General features: G+C 36.9%; 2 protein-coding genes across 2 annotated transcripts; one reads left to right on the top strand and one right to left on the bottom strand.

The window, feature by feature from the left end:
- Window positions 1–44: 44 nt before the first annotated feature.
- On the bottom strand, window positions 45–1338 carry CLUP02_10674 (uncharacterized protein; the record flags this gene model as incomplete). The annotated part of the gene is made up of 7 exons (XM_049289648.1): window positions 45–147; window positions 235–262; window positions 345–532; window positions 593–954; window positions 1029–1177; window positions 1234–1261; window positions 1318–1338. 7 exons carry the CDS (start codon window positions 1336–1338, stop codon window positions 45–47), a joined length of 879 nt encoding a protein of 292 aa, XP_049146793.1.
- A 7984-nt stretch (window positions 1339–9322) lies between these two features.
- Window positions 9323–10491, top strand: CLUP02_10673 (zinc-binding dehydrogenase; the record flags this gene model as incomplete). The annotated part of the gene is made up of 3 exons (XM_049289647.1): window positions 9323–9347; window positions 9413–9774; window positions 9871–10491. 3 exons carry the CDS (start codon window positions 9323–9325, stop codon window positions 10489–10491), a joined length of 1008 nt encoding a protein of 335 aa, XP_049146792.1.
- Window positions 10492–14967: the final 4476 nt, after the last annotated feature.

The raw sequence follows: 14967 nt of genomic DNA, 5'->3' as shown, positions 1-14967 counted from the left end.
GATCCAATAGCACTGGCCAGCCGTTTCTCGGCAGAGATGCTTGCTCAAAGGCGGGGAAGCCTTTGCTTGATGCGCAGCCGTGATCCGAAATTCCAGGCCGCCATCCGTCGGCCAGCATTGCCAGTGACAGTCGTATCTTTCATTTGACTGTAAGACGTTTTGTCAGGCCCCTGCCGATATCTCCGCCTTAGCTGAGTGAATGCGACACGCATTCAGACGTGTTTGCCAACTCACCTGTGGCCGCGGCAGCCGGTGCTGACGGCTGACGGACCAGTGTCAAGCAGTGTGCGAATCAAGTCAGGATTCAGGAACAAAACCTCGCGCTAATGCAGGTACCATGCAACGCCCAAGTTGACAATGCCCGCCCTCGGATGTGGAGACGGCGGCGACAGGTTTACTGTTCCAGACTCCCAGCTGACGGCCTGATCCCACAGCGACAAAAATAAAGTAGTCGAGACTACTATGAGAGTCCAGCAGCGAATCTTCTTCCGTAGAACGTCTTTCGGGGCTGCTGACGGGGCTGTATCGAAAGCTGTGGCTTGCGTCTTTTCCGATAGAAGAACATGCTCAAGCTAACGAGAGCCTGTCCAACGTTGAATTCGCAAGCCAGTTGGCTGTTCTCAGGCGGGCAGCAAGCCACGAGCTTTGTCCGTTCGCACGGCGTGAAACCTTCGATGAGACAATTGTTTGCATTGGACGGAGGTGTTCTCGTAGACGGGAAGTTATGGCTGGCTTCGACGTCGTGGTTGCCAGCTGTGCCGCATGCCCCGCAGTGTACGAGGGAGAAGGAGACGTATCCGTGAATTCGCTATCGTTCCCGTACTCCGTTCCATAAACAGCTGCCGTTGTCATGGGTTTGCAAGGGCTATGATAGGTGGTAGAAGAGAGGAGAGGGGAGATCAAACTGGAGATGTTGGGGGCTTGGAGTCCGGGACAATGGAGAACGGAATCGGACTTAAAGCAGCAACAAGGAAGTCTCAGAGGACTTAGGTATCTAAGAGATGTGATTGGCCTAGCTAGTGGGAGACCCAAAAGTAGCCTGCTCGTTTGGGGAAGAGGAGACGGCCGCTATTGCAGACCTCAACTTCAATTCTGAAGTACGGACACTCCGTACCTTCCTTTTCTTGGAGAATCGTGCAAGGCGTTCGGCCCCTGCGGGTTCCAACTTCGACTTCATCTGGGCAATCTGGGCAGTAGGTTACGAACCGGGAAAATATGCCGCAGCCGACTCACGGTCAGGGGGTCGAATTGAATGCCAAGTCTGGCAATGACGAGCCGTCGGGATCTAGAAGCGCATTCCTTTTTTTTTTCCTGTACGCCAATTTCCTTTGCTGCCATGGTGCGTCTCTTACCTTACACAGTACCTACCTACCTCAAGGCAAGTATGGCATGCAGCTTCCTGCCCGTTCTAGTCAGTTGCTACTTGTCAGTGATGCACCGTACTAACATCCTTCCCATCTGACCGAGGAAACAAGTCGAAGGAATGTTTTTTACAGAAACATCCAAGAGCCACCTACCCGCCGCCGTTGAGAACACCGGACGGATCGCCCATCGGATGAAGGCTCCATTTTTAGCCACAGTTCGTCTGAGGGTCACGCTCTCAGACATAAACACTGGACGACGACCAACATCTCGAAACATTAGAAGGTGGCCCCTCAGATCTGCCCTGAAGCACAAATAAACTTCAGGTCTCCCGTCTAGGTCAATCGAGGTCAGTGTCATAACAGTTACCTACGATGCTGCTCAGCTATACTGGCACAACTGGGTTTTGAAAGATGTGCCAGGGCAAGACAGGGTTCCTACAGGTTTCCTGCACATGTTAGATTCTCGCGGGGTGCAGGGGACACATTTAAGAGGTCACACTCACACCCTAAGGGTCTCCGGGGCCCCAGCACTCTCCGGCCTCCGTTGTGGCAGGTTTTCTTCTAAGTTCTAGAGAACCGTTGCCCGCCGTTTGAGTCTAAGTCGTTGCGTACAGCGGAGACAGGCTATCTTAATCGCTGAGATAAAATCGACGTTGATTGCCTGTCACCGCATCGAGATCCTGCCATGTTGTGAGGTGGAATCCGCGGCCAACTTCTCCACGGAACCCGAACGACGTCAACAGGTTATATTTATCTGTACGAAGGACCGATGCGGATATATCACGGTTCAGGCAGAATCGACACATTTGACGCGAATAGCGCCAAAATGTATCAGACGCGATACCGCCACGAACGAGTGACACAGCGAATGTCTTTCCAAAGCCTCACTCTCCTTTTCGTATATTCTACCTTCCGGTTAGGGAGAAAAACAAGCAGAAAACAACTCCAAGATCCCATACAATGGCATCCGTCCTATCATTGACAGATGTCTCCGCCGCAGCTGTGGATTTGAACTCACCCAACACTTTGATCACTTACAGGGAGCTCATCTGGCTCATTCCGAGATGTCACCACCTAACTCGCCCGACTCAGCGGCTTCACGACTGACCCCTCGTTCGAACTCGAGGCATCTGGCGTTTGTATTCGTATCAATGCAGTTTAGCGAGCTGAATCATTCTGGTCCAGACGGGCACACTCGCCTCCAACGGCCTAGAAGGCTTAGCGGGGCTACATGTTCCCGGCCGCCTGCGGCCCACGGGTTGCGGTGGTGTGCCTGGTGGCCTGTGCAGCAACCTGGCCAGGCCAATTCGGGGTGTTACAGCGCACCCTGACCATCAATTAATTTCCACACAACACAGACTTAATTGGGACTATTTACGGCAGACTGCAAGAGGCACTCCGCCAAAACCGTTCTTTCTAATAGACCTACGGCTACCGTAAATTTTAGGTATTAATAGTACGACTTTCTTATATATATAAATAAATATTATAATAAATCCCGTATATTATTATAAGGAATTGCTTATAACCGTAAGTAATAGTAATTATATAAGGGTAGTTATACTACTTAGCAAAAGTAGGGTAACTAGGGGGCATATCCTCCTTACTAATTTCTATTACTAATTAATTTCCTTTTCCTCTTAACTAACTTAATATTCTTTAAATAAAGTAAGTAATCCGCTTACGCCCCTATAGTTACTTATTAGCGATTATATTTTACTTTATTATACTTTATACCCTTTTCTATTTTACTTTTATTATTATTACCTAATTATATACGTAATTATAAGTATAATATTCGCGATTTACTAATTAGAAATATTAATTAAGTATAATTAAGTAATTTTATACGCAATTATTAGTATAATTTTTATTAATTAGTAATTATGCTTTTTCTTAGGCTAATATACGCGCAATTGTAAGTGTAATTATGCGTATATACCTATTTATAATTTAATTCTTTTTATTTACTTTTTTTTTTAGTATTAACTATTTACGTATATATACTAATAATTTCGTATAGGACACTCCCTTTTTTAATAATCGCGTACGCTATATAATACTTATAATAAGCGCTTAATATAGCGTTCTAGTTTATATTAAGGGTATATAGCTCCCAATAATCCCCGTATATTAACTTACGTAATACCCTAACGACCTTACGTCTTATAAAATAACCTCTTACCTCCTTATTAATATATATACTTCTATATAATAACTTCCTTATTATACGGATTTTTATATTATTTATAAGCTCTTTATCTTCTTTTTTAAAGACTTTTTATTAAATCTATAACCTTAGTATTATATAAGTTAGTATATATTACCCTATACTATTTAATATTATTATATTAACTTATATAATCTAGCCCTAGCGTTAAATTAAGCTTAACTTTAAAATTACTAAGAATGGCCGTTATATACCCTTAGATATTATTATAACTCGTACTTAGGCTACCGATACTATTTAGACGACTATATATAATAATACTAAGACTAGTACTAAGTCGTGCGCCCGTTATAAGGCTAATAAAGGTATTTTTATTAATTACGTTACTTTTATAAATAAGGGCTACTTTAGTTATAACTATATATTTACTATATACGAATATATACTCGTTATGCCTCCCGTTATTACTTATATATTACTTTATATTACTTTATATTTATTTATAGTTTACTAACGGTTTATATTAGCTCGTAATACGCTTATTAAGGTTATTAAGCGCGGTTATAATTATAAGGGCTATAGTAAAGTCCGTATTAGCGCTCTACTTAAGTCTTTAGGTACTATCCTTATTATATACCTTTATATAATAATAGAAGCCTTTAAATAAGTAGCTAAGTAAGCTAAAAATAATAAAGAGAGTATATATAATAATATATAGGATTATAAAGAGCGTTACTAACTTATATAAACTCTAAGTAAGGAGTAATTAATTTAATATTCTTATATAGTATAATATAGGAGTTTATATACGTATATATTAAGATATAATATAATTAGGCTTAATACCTAGGTAATAAGGCCCCTACGGAGTTATAGGGCACTTATTAACTATAAGTTAGAGTATATATACTTAGTTTAGCCCGTAAGAGGCCATAACTAACCGTATAAAAGCTCCCCCTAAAGTTTAACGTTTTTAATAAAATTATAAAACTTTTATTTATTATATATTATTATTATATACTTTTTTATTTTTTTTAGCGTTATAAATCCCCATAAGCGTCTATATTTCTATATATATACTTATAAAACTTTATAAGTAAAAGGATACCCCTATATATTATTATAATTATATATAAATATTTACCCCTTATTTAAAATTTCTTTTTTAGTTTCTTATTTTATATATTACTACTTTTTTAGAATAGTACGACTGCGTATTAATCTTTTATTATATTAAATAATAATTATTATAAAGTTAGAGAGTAATTAGACCTATAATATAATTATTATATATATTTTTATAATTTCTAATATTAGAATTATAAAGCGAACTTTTAAACATTAACTTACGAAATAGCACTTATAACGAGAAGAGCGTACGGTCTTTTTTAAGGATTTATTAATTTATATCTAAGAATTATTCTTCTAATAATACTTAAATAATAAAGATATCCTTTTTTAACTCTAGTTTAAAGGATTTATAATTACGGCTATAGGATTATTAATACTTCGTTAATAGAATTAGCTTTAGCGATAATAAATACTAAAATAGCTCGTAATTATATAATAACGATTAGAAGAGTTCTTTTTTAGTATACTAAAGGTTACTTACCGTACTAAAGGGTACGGTAAAAAGTATTTTTATACATAAGTTTACTAATAAGCTTATATTATTAACCGAGATAAACTATACTTTATATATTATAAAACCTTTTTATAATAAGTTTAAGATTAGTTAAGTAAAATAAGGTACTATTATAAAGGGTTTATAACTCTTAAACTAAATTATATTTAGTTTTTAAATACGTACGATAAGCTTCTACTATTTAGATTTAAAATCTATATTAGTATTAATACTTATTTACGGTTTATTATATAGTTTTATATAGGGGTTTCTATTTATATATCCCGGAATATACTTATATAATATTTTATTATTATTTAATAACGGGGATTTATATTATTATAAGTTCGTTTAAACTAAAAGAAAGAAACCGTTCTTATATTTAGTATTTATTACTACTTTTTATAATACCGTTTAATAATAAAAAGTCTAATTATATTCTATAATTACTAGATCTTTAGTAAAAGTATTTATAACGTTAAGATTAAGAGTTAATAAAATCGTCTTTATTAAAGTAGATTAGTATATTAGCGGGTAAGTAATATATATCTTAGTATATATAAATATACTTATATTTATAAGAATATTTCTAATTACTTAAGTTCTAAGGGCTATTTTATATAGATATACTCTCTAACTAGATTATACTTTTATTTATATATATATATTACTAATTTATTCTAATTTTATTAACTTTATATAAATTTAGAACTCTTATCGAATTCGTTATTAAAAAGGTTGCCCTTACGTTATTTTTAGTTAGCTATAGTAATTATATTATTAACTTATATTACAAACTGTATAAGACTTTATATAGCTAATTAACTAAGACCAAGTTTAATAACTATTAAATACTATTTAGAATAGTAATAATTTAGATATATATTTTCCTTAAACTACTTTATAAATTTATACTTCAATTATTAAGGGCTTCCTAATTATATTAGTTAAAAGTACGAAGTTTAGCGAGGCTAATTATTTCTATTTTAAAGCATATTAATATTTTCGTGTTTATTTAAAGTAATATATATGTAATAAGCTCTAATTAGAAGTTATTTTGTTTAGTAAACTATAGGGTAGTATTATATAAGTTAAGTAGAGATTAGAAAACTTTAAAATTAATCTTAAAATATTAAATAGCTTCGTAATTATAAGTAATACTAAGGACGAAGAGGAATTATAAATATAATTATAATTTACTTTAAACTATTTACTAACGAGAATGCTCGTTTTTGTCCTTATAATATACTAAGTTATTTATTATTATAAATTTTATTTTCTTATTAAACTATTATAATCTCGTCTTTTTTATCGTTTTTACCCTTTTTAATCTTTTTCTTAGCTTTTACTTCCTTTTTAACGATCTTCTTTTTTTATTTAATTAATAATTCCTCCTTAATTTTTATCGTTAGTTTAATATTAATACTTATTAAAAGCCGTATTTTCGGAATATTTTTATACGTCGTTTTGCTTAAAGTTTTAGTTATAATTAGCTTTATATAACTTTTTCCCTTTTTTACTAACTAAGGTTTAATAACTAGCGACTTAATTCTAGTTTAAAAAATAATAGAAAGTTAGTAATTATTTTTTTTTATATAAGATCGTAGTTTTAAAAAGGAATCTTTTTAAACTTATAGCTTCGTACGCTATTTTACGGTATTTTAAAATATCGTAAGGATTTTTTATATTAATTAAAAATACTATATACTCTATTAAAAGAATTTACTAGTTTATTATAAAATATAAAATAATAGATCGTATTATATTTTAATATAAAGTAAATATTAAGAAGCGATTAAACTAAACTTTTTTAATAAACTTCTTAATAACTTAGACGTTAATATAAGTTATTACTTAAAAACCGTTAAGTTCGTTCTTAAAAAAGGATATATTATATAATATAATAAAAATATTAATTATTAATAATTACTTTAGCTCCTTTTTTATTTATTAAATACTTCGTTCCCGCTCTTTTAAGCTTATAAAAAGAGATTTTATTAATATTAAGGTTTATACGTTTATACGTTCTTATTATATAAAAAGGATAGAGCTTATATAAATATTATTATTAATCGGTCGTTTTAGAATAGCTTTATAAAAAAGTATCGTAAAGTTAATTAGTTTAGTAATATCTTATATAAAGACTAGAAGTTATTATAAATCTATATTATAATATTTATAAGCGAGCTATTAGTTTAATAACTTAAGTAAAGAGTGATTTTTACTTATAAGAGGGTAAAAAGTAGTAGTTATTTTTATAATAAAGTTATAAAGAGAAGAAAAACTTTTATATTAGGGTATAATATTACGCAATTTTATATACTACTGTACGGTTTAATATATTATAAAATTAAAGTATTTTTTAAGTTATAAATCTTTATAACCCCTATTTATAAGTTATTATACTAGTCTAGACCCTATCCTAGGTAGTGGGGTAACTATAAAATACGATTTCTACTTTAATATATGAAAAAAGTGTTTTGGCGGAGTGCCTCTTGTAGTCTGCCGTACTATTGCCCGATCTTTATCCTTTACCCCTCTCTTCGGCTCACTTTCATCGTGTTTCCGTGCCTGCAGCTTCCATCCTCTCTTTATGCTTATTGTTATATGGAGGTACTCAAGAGACAAGTGGCTCGTAAAACTTCATCAGCCGGCCAATTGCAACACGTATCAACCCACCTCATTCCATCCATTTTCGAGTCTTTCAAACCTAAAGTTTGCGTATCCAGTTCTATATTCTCATCCATTAAGCGGTACGCCAGTTCCTAGTTCATGCCAGCATTTCACTACTAGCTTCATCGGCTGCCCGTAGATAGACTATATGTCGAGATCTGGAGAACCACTCTGTGCCTAGGGAATCCTTGACTGACCTCACTTCAATCTTGACAGCCCGATCTGGGGTACTTCAACTTATGCTAGCTAGAATCTTACTTCCAGGTGACCAGGCTAGAAGACAAAAATATTCTCGTTTGGCTCGCATGCTCGGCGACGCCTGACGCGAAGTGAGAACGTTGGTGTCCCGCTGCCGAGTATTCTTTTTTTATGAAGCTTTACGAGTCTTGCACGAATTTGAAAACAAAACACATTGGAAGGATTGAGCAGGCGGCGAGGGAGGGTGTTCTCGCTTGGCCTTTGTGCTGGTTAGTCTAGTTAAGATCCGCCCTGTGAGCTCCCCGGCCCTCGATGAGTTTGCTTCGAACTATGCAAACTCGTCAGTTGCCGGCGCCATTTGGCTGGGCATCTTACGAGGCCATGCACCACCATTTTACTGGCTCACCGTCATTTGATGTCACCATTATAAAGGCGCCTCAATCTCGTGATCGATAGTCATTTTGGCTCCAGGGAATACACTATCGAGCGAGAAACATGAATAACTGATAGTCAGAACCACGAACGGGATTTGTATCAATCCCTCTCCTCTTCCCGCAGTCTTTCGTGACCGAGGAGTTGGGGGCTATCCTAGATACGTGGGATATATATCTCGACGAGCTGCCGCTGCCGCTAAAAGCGCCTTGATTATTTCAGATCTCTGGAGCTGGGACGTCTTGGGATATCAATGTGGAAAGTCGAGGAAGTCAACAGGGTAGGAGAAACAGCAACAGACTGACTTACCCTTGAGATCCTGCGGAACACTGATAGAATACCTCAGAATTGCGTAAATCAGGATAATGCAGGTCCATTCTAGCTTGTGTTTCTTGAGAGACTTTCGGGATACAGTAACTAACACGTTCACTTCATCGAAACCCCCATTCCGGTAGGGAAATTGACCAAAGATGATACTGAACTAAGCCTGTAAGCTTGTCGCTCATACATGGTAGTCTCAGTCATTGCAACTCGGGCATATTCTAGACTGCGTAAGATGAGGTATATGAAATTTACGGCCAAGAAAATTGAACGGAGACTACAAGTAGCGTTTCCCGGAGCTGTGGTTGGAAACCATGCGGACACGGCACCGGAATATTGGAGCCGGCTACGGAGCGGCACGGGGGCGCCCGAGTGGATTAGTCAGTGGGCCCGGATGCACGTCATTGAGGGGAACCGAACGGGGACCTCGGTGAGACTTCATCTTCTCGAGCTACTGACAAATCTCTTTTATTCTTTTCAAGTTAACTTCTCAAGTGCAGATTGGCAAGGTTGAAATCAAGATCAGAAAACTTTATCAAAATGGCCTCAACAATGAGAGCAGTTGGTGAGTCGAACGTGCCTTTCACCGTACGTAACAGACAAATGGCTTACAAATACAAAAAACTACAGACATCAAGGACGGCAAAGGTCCCAAGGAGAACCTCTTCATCAATGCCGACACACCAAAGCCCACGGCGGGCGAAGGTGAGGCCCTGGTCAAGATCAAGGCCTTTGGCATCAACCGCATGGACCAGATCCAACGTCTTGGCAATTACCCGCTCCCGCCTCAGGCGCCCAAGACCCTGGGAGTCGAATTCAGCGGGACTATTGAATCCTTTGGCTCGGGCGACCACGGCGATTTCAAGGCTGGAGATGAGGTCTTTGGCCTCGCGTACGGTGGCGCATACGCCGAGTACATTGCCGTCAATAGCAAGATGCTGCTGCACAAGCCCGATTTCCTGTCCTGGGAGCAGGCCGCTGGTGTTCCAGAGGTAAGAAGAAAACTAAAAGCCTGCATGGTTTCCCCGTCATCTGTTTGCACCACCGATGTCGGCATTCGTGAAATGCTGACCATGAGTGTACACTAGACCTGGATCACCGCCACGCAAGCCCTGTTCCTCGTAGGCGAGTTCTCAAAGGGCAAATCCGTCCTCTGGCACGCCGGCGCCTCTGGCGTCTCCATCGCGGGCATCCAGCTGGCCAAGGACGCGGGTGCGTCCGCCGTCTACGCGACGGCCGGGTCCAACGAGAAGTGTGACTTTGTGGTCGACAAAGTCGGTGCCACGGCGGCCTTCAACTACAGGGAGGTCGACTGGGCCGAGAAGATCAAGGAGGCGACGGGCGGCAAGGGCGTGGACGTGATTGTCGACTTTGTCGGGGGCGGCTACTTCCAGAAGAACCTCGACGTCGCGGCGCGGGACGCGCGCATCGTCCTGCTCGGCCTGCTGGGCGGGCCCAACATCGAGGGGGCCAACATTGGGCCTCTGCTGTACAAGCGGATCAGGCTTGAGGGCAGCACGTTGCGGAGCAGGGACGTGGAGTATCAGGGCAAGTTGAGGGATCGGTTGGAGGAGTATGTGCCGCACTTTAAGACGGGCAAGCTCAAGGTCGTAATTGATACGGTGCTTCCGTGGGAGAAGATACAAGAGGCTCATGCGCACCTGGAGGCGAACAAGAACTCGGGAAAGATCATCTGTACCATTTCGTAGAGGGGGCGTTGCAGATCACTGGTCGAACTTGGTTCAAGACTTTCAAGCTTAATAACAACTGGTCGGCATAGGTAATGCCAGGCTGAGGAGTGCCTGCTCAAATAACTCTGCGGCTCCACATTATGTGATTTCGACATTTTTATCTGCGTATTGTGTCGGTGTTATTGATTTCTATTCTTCGGGAGTCTCCTGGACCATTGTCTACGGACCGAGAAGGCCACGGCGAACCGGGGGCTCTCAAAGCCCCGAAAACGCCCTGTATATCGGTCATCTCGGGTAACTTCAGAACAAAGAAGACCTCACCCGATTCCGCCACCCGTGGCTGACTGGGTTTATCGCATTCCAGTTGACCATGGCGCGGATAAGTGCCCGTCCATGGGCAGTGACGAGCATCCCCCGCTCATTGGAGGAATGTCCTCTTTTTTCCTGCTCATCCTCTACCGGCTATTGCAAGCCTCCGAACCCAGCCGTTCTCACTTGTGGGCTCTTGGGGAAAGTTGGGAGAGCTTGGCATAGGGCGAGAGCGATCTGGGGTGGGAACGGGATGATTAGAGTTCAAAGGAGGCTGACTGCTCGCGGCGAACTTGGCTTTTGACCAGCAGTCCGGAAGAGGATCCGCGGGCGGGCTGGAGTGTACTCCGTTACGCTCTCACGCTTTCTGGTTCGATGGTTTCTTTTCCCTCAATCTTTAGCGGGATCCTAGCTGGTTGCGGGCGCAACGCAATTTCCTAAGACATTCCAAGACGTGGCAAGAGCAGGCTGCTCTCTTCCTTTGAAGTACAGCCTCATCAAGCTGGCAGGGACTGGTTTTCACGAGTTTGGTACCCTTCGTCAGAAGCTCTGGAATTCCTACAGTATCGCCTTTCTTCTATCCAGGCTGAAACTGTGAAACGATTAGGGGCAGACGATGGCGATAAGCTCTGCGCCGCTAACGTACGCCCAAGGCAGGGGGGAACATCAGACAGGATCAATAGTTCAAAGGAGAGGGGGAAAGCCATACCAACGCCGTTTTTGGCGTACTCGTCTCTGAGCCTCTGGAGTCGCCTCGCAAATCGCAACTTGGAGATGGGCGCTGGGCTAGGCCCCCTGGGTACCGATTCCGTCATCAAGCACAACAAGAAAGGGTAGGTAATAACTTGACGTAGACGCCCTCCCTCTCTTACGTCCGCTCCCACCGGCTTCTCCCTCTCCTTTCGGTCATTCTTTGCGGCTTTCGTGTTTGTGTGTGCATGTTCGCTGTCAGACGAGTCCCGCAATGTTGACTCTGCGATTCATCGTCGCCGTTGGAGCATCGTGCCTCTTGAGGCTCGCTGGCGCGCAGTCGTTGGCTGATGCTCCACAGTGTTCTGTAAGTGGTCACATCGTCCCAGTCTTCTTAGTCGAGGATTAAGGTTTACAATGTCCGATTGTCGAGGAAGCTAACTACGGCAGACTGCAAGAGGCACTCCGCCAAAACACTTTTTTCATATGTCAAAGCAGAAATCGTATTTTACGGTCACCCCACTACCCAGGATAGGGTCTAAACTAGTATAATAATTTATAAATAGGGGTTATAGAGATTTACGGCTTAAGAGATATTTTAATTTTATAATATATTAAACCGTACGGTAGTATATAAAATTGCGTAATATCGTACCCCGACGTAAAAGTTTTTCTTCTCTTTATAACTTTATTATAAAAATAACTACTACTTTTTACCTTTTTATAAGTAAAAATTACTTTTTATTTAAGTTATTAAACTAATAGCTCGCTTATAAATATTATAGTATAGATCTATAATAACTTCTAATCTCTATATAAGACGTTATTAAACTAATTAACCTTACGATACCTCTTCGTAAAGCTATTTTAAAACGACCGATTGATAATAATACTCGTATAAGCTCTGCCCTTTTTATATAATAAGAACGTATAAACGTATAAGCCTCGATATTAATAAAATCTCTTCTTACGGGCTTAAAAGAGCGGGAACGAAGTATTTAGTAAATAAAAAAGGAGCTAAAGTAATTATTAATAATTAATATCTCTATTATATTATATAATATATCCTTTTTTAAGAACGAACTTAACGGTTTCTAAGTAACGACTTATATTAACGTCTAAGTTATTAAGAAGTTTATTAAGAAAGTTTAGTTTAATCGCTTTTCGACGTTTATTTTATATTAAGATATAATACGATCTATTATTTTATATTTTATAATAAACTAGCAAATTCTTTTAATAGAGTGGATAGCATTTTTAATTAATATAAAGAATCTTTATAATATTTTAAAGTATTATAAAGTAGCGTACGAAGCTATAAGTTTAGAGAGATTCCTTTTTAAAGCTACGATCTTATACGAAAAAGATAATTATTAACTTTCTATTATTTCTTAAACTAGAATTAAGTCGCTAGTTATTAAACCTTAGCTAATAAAGAAGGGAAAAGGTCGTATAAAGCTAATTATAACTAAAACTTTAGGCAAAATAACGTATAGAAATATTCTAAAAACACGGCTTTTAATAGGTATTAGTATTAAACTAACGATAAAGATTAAGGAGGAATTATTAGTTAAGTAAGAAAAGAAGATCGTTAAGAAGGAGGTAAAAGCTAAGAAAAAGGTTAAAAAGGATAAAAACGATAGGAAAAACGAGATTATAGTAGTTTAATAAGAAAATAAAGTTTATAATAATAAATAACCTAGTATACTATAAGGATAGAAACGAGCATTCTCGTTAATAGATAGTTTAGAGTAAACTATAATTATATTTATAATTCCTCTTCGTCCTTAGTATTGCTCGTAATTACGAAGCTATTTAATACTCTAAGATTAATTTTAAAGTCTTTTAATCTCTACTTAACTTATATAATACCGCCCTATGGTTTACTAAGTAAAGTAACTTCTAGTTAGAGCTTATTACGTATATACTACTTTAGACAAATACGAAGATATTAATACGCTTTAAAATAAGGATAATTAGCCTCGCTAAACTTTATACTTTTAGCTAATATAGTTAGGGAGCCTTTAATAATTAAAGTATAAATCTATAAGGTAGCTTAAGGAAGATATGCGTCTAGATTATTACTATTTTAAATAGCGTTTAATAGTTATTAAACTTAGTTTTAGTTAATCGGCTATATAAAGTTTTATATAGTTCGTAACGTAGATTAATAATATAGTTACTATAGCTAATTAGAAATAACGTGAGGGCGACCTTTTTAACGACGAATTCGATAAGAGTTCTAAATTTATACGAAGTTAATAAAATCAGAACGAATTAGTAATATATATGTAAATAGAAGTGTAATCTAGTTAGAGAGTATATTTATATAAAATAGCCCTTAGAACTAAAGTAGTTAGAAGTATTCTTATAAACGTAAGTATACTTATATATACTAAGATATATATTACTTACCCGCTAATATACTAATCTACTTTAATAAAGACGATTCTACTAACTCTCAATCTTAACGTTATAAATACTTTTACTAAAGATTTAGTAATTACGGAATATAATTAGACTTTTTACTATTAAACAGTATTATAAAAAGTAGTAATAAATACTAGACGTAAGAACGGTTTCTTTCCCTCGGTCTAAACGAACTCGTAATAGCGTAAATCCCCGTTATTAAATAACGGTAAGATATTATATAAGTACATTCCGGGACGTATAGGCAAAAACCCCTATATAGAACTATATAATAAACCGCGAATAAGTATTAATATTAGTATAGATCTTAAATTTAAATAGTAAAAGCTTATCGTATGTATTTAAAGACTAAATATAATTTAGTCTAGGAGTTATAAACCCTTTATAACAGTACCTTATCTTATTTAACCGATCTTAAACTTATTATAAAAAGGTTTTATAATATATAAAGTATAGTTTATCTCGGTTAATAATATAAGCTTATTAGTAAACTTATGTATAAAAATACTTTTTACCGTACCCTTTAGTACGGTAAGTAACCTTTAGTATACTAAAAAAGAACTCTTCTAATCGTTATTATATAATTACGAGCTATTTTAGTATTTATTATCGCTAAAGCTAATTCTATTAACGAAGTATTAATAATCCTATAGCCGTAATTATAAATCCTTTAGACTAGAGTTAAAAAAGGATATCTTTATCATTTAAGTATTATTAGAAGAATAATTCTTAAATACGAATTAATAGATCCTTAGAAAAGACCGTACGCTCTTCTCGTCGTAAGTCCTATTTCGTAAGTTAACGTTCGAAAGTTCGCTTTGTAATTCTAGTACTAAAAACTATAAAGATATATATAATAATTATATTATAGGTCTAATTACTCTCTAACTTTATAATAATTATCGTTTAATATAATAAAAGATTAATACGTAGTTGTACTATTTTAAAAAAGTAGTAATATATAAAGTAAGAAACTAAAAAAGAAATTTTAAGTAAGGGGTAAATGTTTATATATAATTATAATAATATATAGGGGTATCCTTTTATTTATAAGGTCTTATAAGT

Source organism: Colletotrichum lupini, chromosome 5, assembly GCF_023278565.1.
Source record: "Colletotrichum lupini chromosome 5, complete sequence".
NCBI classification, from domain to species: Eukaryota; Fungi; Ascomycota; class Sordariomycetes; order Glomerellales; family Glomerellaceae; genus Colletotrichum; species Colletotrichum lupini.
The sequence above is the reverse complement of the archived record's forward strand: the minus strand, read 5'-3'. Positions and strand labels throughout refer to the sequence as shown.